Below are 5,386 nucleotides of genomic sequence, written 5' to 3'. Positions count from 1 at the left end.
CCCAACTTTAGTGTTGGTAATGATACTATGTTAAGACTTAACAGGAACGTGTTGTTTATCTTTCTGTAGATCTTTTCCCCAAAGACTTAGAAGAGCAAAAATATTTGTCGGAGTTGTTTTTGCTACATTTTGTATTTTAAAAAATGTAGCCTCAAAGTTTTGGACCTCAGAGATCTAGACCTAGGATTATTCTATGTATGGCATATAGGTGTGTGCATTTTTGAGGGGGCGAGAGGGAGCATACCTTCTGTCTGATTCTCGTAGAGGTTCCTGATCATAGAAAGTTTAAGAATCACAATTTCAGTCCGGTTTCCTGTCTCATTTGACATTTAGTAAATAGGTTGAGAGAGGTGACAGCACTTGATCATCATGACCTGATGAGTATTCAGGCTCCTAAACCCAGATTTCTCACTATACCACAAATTAGAGTCCAAGGGTTAAGTTTTCCTTGCTTTTAATTATTTCCTGTGTTGCTCACCCCTCATCTTTCCCATCCTCACTTTTCTTTTTGTAGCAAGTATGTCAGGTTTACTTGTCTGTTTTCACTTATTGGGTTTTTTCGTTTGTTTGTTTTTGCTTCCTTAGGCCAAGCCATGACTGCAGTAGCGGTACATGTGGACTCCAAAGCTGAGCTCACTACCCTGTTGGAGCAGTGGGAAAAGGAACATGGCAGTGGGCAGGACATGGTACCTATCCTTACCAGGTACGAACAATTAAGTTTTTTGTAAAAATTAGTTTTAACAGAAGGAAAAGTTGGAGAACAATGTAGGAACATTTGGCCTTCACTGTGAATTTGAAATCCATATTTTTCCCTTTTAGAACTAGTCTTTATTTCCCTACTACTTGAAGCTTTTTAAATTTCTTGCCTTTCCTTTGTCCTCATTCTCCGTAGATTTTTCTCCTGCCTGCGTTTCGACCCCAGGGCTTTGTTTGTGGCTCTCTTCTCTCTTCACTCTAAATATTCTACCTAGATAGCTTTATCCCTGCCCACGGTTTAAAACATCACTCTGTTAACTTTCAAATCTCTATTTCTACTTCAGACCCCTCTTTAAAATTTCAAATCTGTTTCTCAGCTGTTTGTTTTACACATCTTTACCCGGATATTCCACAGACACTTTAAATGTACCATGTCCAAAATAGAGCTTACTGCCTTCATCCTACTTTCTTCCTCATTCACAGCTGTGCTTCTGTACCCCTTGCCTTGGTGTAAATGGTTTTAAATTAAAAACTTGAAAACCATCTTCCTCAGTGTATTTAGTCACTGAGCCCTGAGGCTCTGTTTCTTCCTCTTCAGCATCTCCACTACTATCTCATAAGGTATCGATCTTTTCTTGACTGGCCCATTAGGCAGTGTGCATTATCCCTCTGTCTCCAGCTTACTCTCTGAAAGATTCATCTTTCTCATACACAAATGTGATTGTCATACCTCTGCTCATGATTCTTCTCTGGTTCCCTTTTTCCTATGGAATAAAATGTAAAATTTTTGGACTGGTCTGTGAGGCTGGTTATGATTTGGCCCCTACACTCTTTTTCTGCCTCATAGTGTTGCTCTCCTTCAGTAAGGAATAGTACCAGATTTTCTAATGTCTGTGTGCCTTTATGCTTGCTGTTTCTTTGGCCTGAAATGCCTTTTCTTTGTCTGCCTGGCAAGCTCTAGTCTTTTCAAGAAGCGGTCCAAGAATCTAGTCTTTAAAACCTTTTCTGACTTTGATGTCCCCGAGTAGGTTTAGACACTCCTTTAAAAGAAAAAGGTTTTACTACTCCTATCATTCATACATGTATGATACGCCCATTTTAACTTTTACTACATTGTGCTGTAGTTATGTTTCTACATGTCTCCTCACTAAATTGTAAACTTTTTAAAGGCAAGTGTTGTACTTTTTTATTGGTATCTTTAAATACAATGACTCGTACACTGTCTAGTACGTAGTAATTGTGTGGGACGTAATTTTATTGAGTGAATGTATTAAGGAAGAGAGAAAGTAAGAAAAGACCAGGGAGGAGGGATGCTTATGTTTCTTCTAGGCACATGGTCACTGGAACATGGGAATCTTTAACATCGAATTTTAATATCATAGTGAAAAAAGCTTTTCGTTTATGTAATGATCTGTTCTTTAGGGATAAAGAACTGATCTTAGGAGCATTTAAACAGGGATAAATGCTTTTTTTCATAACTGCTCTTGAAAACATGGGGAACAGTTTTTGTTTTGTTTTTTTGGGACAGAATTATTGCTAACTGGTGCAAAGAGAGTTTTCATTTGTAGAGGCATTGGAGATTAAGGACTAGTCATTAGATACTTGAAATACAGCCACAGTGAATTAAAGAATCTAAGTATTGTGCAGTTAACATGTGGATTATTGACTGAAAAGAGAGTCTTAAATGGGGATCATAATGTTAGCGGTGGATTTACTTAATTGCTTAAAAATATTTATTGAGCACGTATAGTAAAAATACTCATGTTTTATTTTTAAGGCGATTTCACGTTTATTATATTTGACTGTCATCTTTGTCACTGCTAAGATATTCATCAATGCAAAGCCTAAAATAGAGGGCCCTGTGTTCAAGGAGCTAACCTTGTTGGAGGCAACTGATGAATAAGAAACAGTGCAGAATAGCACAAAATAATATATAATGAAGTGCTAAATCTAGCAGTATGTCTCAAATATTGTAGAGGTTATGAGAATAGAAAAAACTTGAATGAGTCAGTTTTTTTTAATTCAACCAATATTTGAAGACCGTTTGTGTGTCATAACTATGAGACACATCTCTGAACCTCAACTTCATTTGTCAATAAAAGTATCACTGAGAATTACAATGTTAAGAAAGCCATCCTCAGAGCTACCTGGAAAAGACTGCACAGCCAGGCAGTGGAAAGCTGAGTTAGAATCCTGGGTTTTAACTCCCAATTCCAGTGGGCTTTCCAGTACAAGAGGTAAAGTTTCCTTGAAACAAAGACTTGAATGATGGTAGAATAGAGCTTAGTGAAAAGCAGGGAAATAAGGTTTTCTACGAACGTGAAAACTATGACAGAAAAAGACATTGAGGAGAGAAGGAATTGGGGCATGTTTTTGTAGCAGCGAGGAAATGCCCTCCACCCTCCGCCCCTGAATGGAGGGTGAATGTCAGGTAGGAATGGAAAATAAAGTTGTAGTGAGAAAAAGAAGAATGGCTGTCTGGGGACAGTGGAGGGGTTCCGGTGGGGAGAGAATGGTACAGGCAAAGGCAATAGCACACAGTAAGGCCTTGAAGCAGGTGTGAACTTGGACTCTGAAGAGCAGAGAAGGCTATGTGACTGAAACTTAATGAAAGAGGGTTGGAGGAGTAGAAGTGGTTAGAAATGCAGACAGAATCCAGATTGTTGTAAGACATGGTAGTACTTGGGTTTAATTATGTGGTAAGTCATTGGAAGTTGGAGAATGAATTGTCAGGTCAAGCACAGAAGCAAGAAGTAAGGAGACCAATGAAAAGCTATTGCTAGTAGTCCAGCCAGTTCATGATGATGGTCTGGATAAGGATAGGAATAGTCAAGATTGAGAGAAATAATTAAAGTCAGGAGATATTTTGTAGTTAGAGCTAATGGGAATTGTGGGAGATGAGAAAAGGTTTTAATGATGACTCCTAGGTTTTGGCTTTTGATGATAATGCTAGTTTTTGAGACAGAAAAGGGGAGAGAAGATTAAGTTTGGGAGTGGAAATCGATTTATGAGATAGTTGTTTACACCTCTATGTTCATCAGGAAAATATCCTTTTTCTAACTGTTTGCTTTTATTTTACACCTTGACTGCTGAATTGACTATTGTAGGTGGTGGTTTTTATATGCTTGTCTAGAGTTGACCCTGTCTTTCCTTGTGCTAGGATGTCTGAATTGATTGAAAAAGAAACTGAAGAATATCGTAAGGGGGATCCAGACCCATTTGATGATCGACATCCTGGTGAGACCTATATTTTCTTTAGCCTGGCTCTGCTTTTCTTACAGAAGAAACTTGCGTAGTAGAAAATTTTTCCATTGAAATAGCATCTTTCATGTTAAGTTTTAAGACAGTATTTGTTAAAATATTGCTCAAGGTGGGGGCAGTGAGGAAAATTGAAATATACTTGTAATATTTACAGATAAATAGAACATAACTAACTTAAAGGAACTAAATTATATAGGTATAACTTATTGATTTATTTGGTATGTTTACAAAGACTTAAAAAGAAAAATGTAATTTTTTTCTGTCTTTTAAACCATAAGCATTATCCTCTGTGCCTTCATCTTTCTCACAGTGATAATCATTCTTTTACTGATGGGGAAATGTAGTTGAGACTGCATTCAGTGCCTTGCTCTTAATTAGGAAGTTGATACTTGGAACCTTGAATACTAGACTTCCTGATGTCTGCTTTAGCATATCAATAACTAAAGTATGCCATCTCGTGTTAATTTGGTTTTATTTTGGGCTAATTTAATTAGAACCATGACAACCCAGCCTTCTTTGGCATGGAATTTGCTGTAATGTAGAACTACATGGGACTTGAGACTTTGCCATTTTATGTTCTAAGGTAGATTACCAGTGGGCAAGGCTTAAGTCATGTATGGGCCCATATTGCACATAAACTTTCTCTAAAGCCAAAAGCAGTCCTTTGTGGAGAAAAGAGTTGAGATTTTGTATGTAGAGAGAGAGAGTAAGAATGAGTGGGAGTTACAAAAATAAGGACATTGCATATCTACTGGAACGTTCTAGGGTTTATTTCTTAGACATTTGTTCTCAAATGTAAGTTAGGCATTTCAGATTGAGTGTCCAATTGTTTATGTGATGTTACCTGCTGCTCTTGTCCTGGACATCCCCACTTATGACTTCCGTGGACTTTTCTGTTTAACCCACATCTTCAGTAAGGCAATCGGAATATGCAGTATGAAAGTGAATGTGAAATAAGACTTTTAGTAGCATTATGAAAAGAAGAGAGAGATGATCATGCTTAGCGATATCGTCTTAGAAATGATGAAATAATAATGAGGTAGAAGGGAGAGAGAGGGACAGATATGCTTTTTTTCGGTAGAAATTTAAAGACAGTTTTTTCCTCCTTACCTCTTATGTTAAACAATATTTGTCATTAGGTATAATTTCTAGTAATAAAAATAAGGGTCTCATTTTCATCATTTATAAATGTAGAAAGCTGGTAATTTGAGGTCTTGTTTTTATGATACCATTCTCTTTTCATTTGTGAATTACGTTGGGAAGCTACAGCTTGATAAAAACTTCATATCAGCAGCTTACATCTTCATCCTAAATGGTATCCTTTGACTAAATTTGCCACTCTGTTTTGAAAGGAAAATTAAAATAGATGATATGTTTTAAAAACAAACCAATAATTCTCCCAACCTTTAACCAACTCTTTTACCTTTAG

At 36.9% G+C, this 5,386-nt stretch overlaps 1 protein-coding gene across 4 annotated transcripts in view; it reads left to right on the top strand.

Moving 5' to 3' along the window:
• The window catches only part of DCAF1 (DDB1 and CUL4 associated factor 1), a 63,970-nt gene that overhangs the window by 7,411 nt on the left and 51,173 nt on the right, over positions 1–5,386 (top strand). For all 4 annotated transcript variants that reach the window (XM_006909146.3, XM_015587180.2, XM_025044859.1 and 1 more), the window contains exons 2-3: positions 586–703; positions 3,857–3,933. In XM_006909146.3, the coding sequence (XP_006909208.1) occupies positions 594–703; positions 3,857–3,933 (187 nt within the window). In that variant the 5' untranslated portion in view covers positions 586–593. The remainder of the gene's footprint in view (positions 1–585; positions 704–3,856; positions 3,934–5,386) is intronic.

Source organism: Pteropus alecto, unplaced genomic scaffold (assembly GCF_000325575.1).
Source record: "Pteropus alecto unplaced genomic scaffold, ASM32557v1 scaffold53, whole genome shotgun sequence".
Lineage (NCBI taxonomy): Eukaryota > Metazoa > Chordata > Mammalia > Chiroptera > Pteropodidae > Pteropus > Pteropus alecto.
Note: the sequence above shows the minus strand (reverse complement) of the source record. Positions and strands in the feature narration are given on the sequence as shown.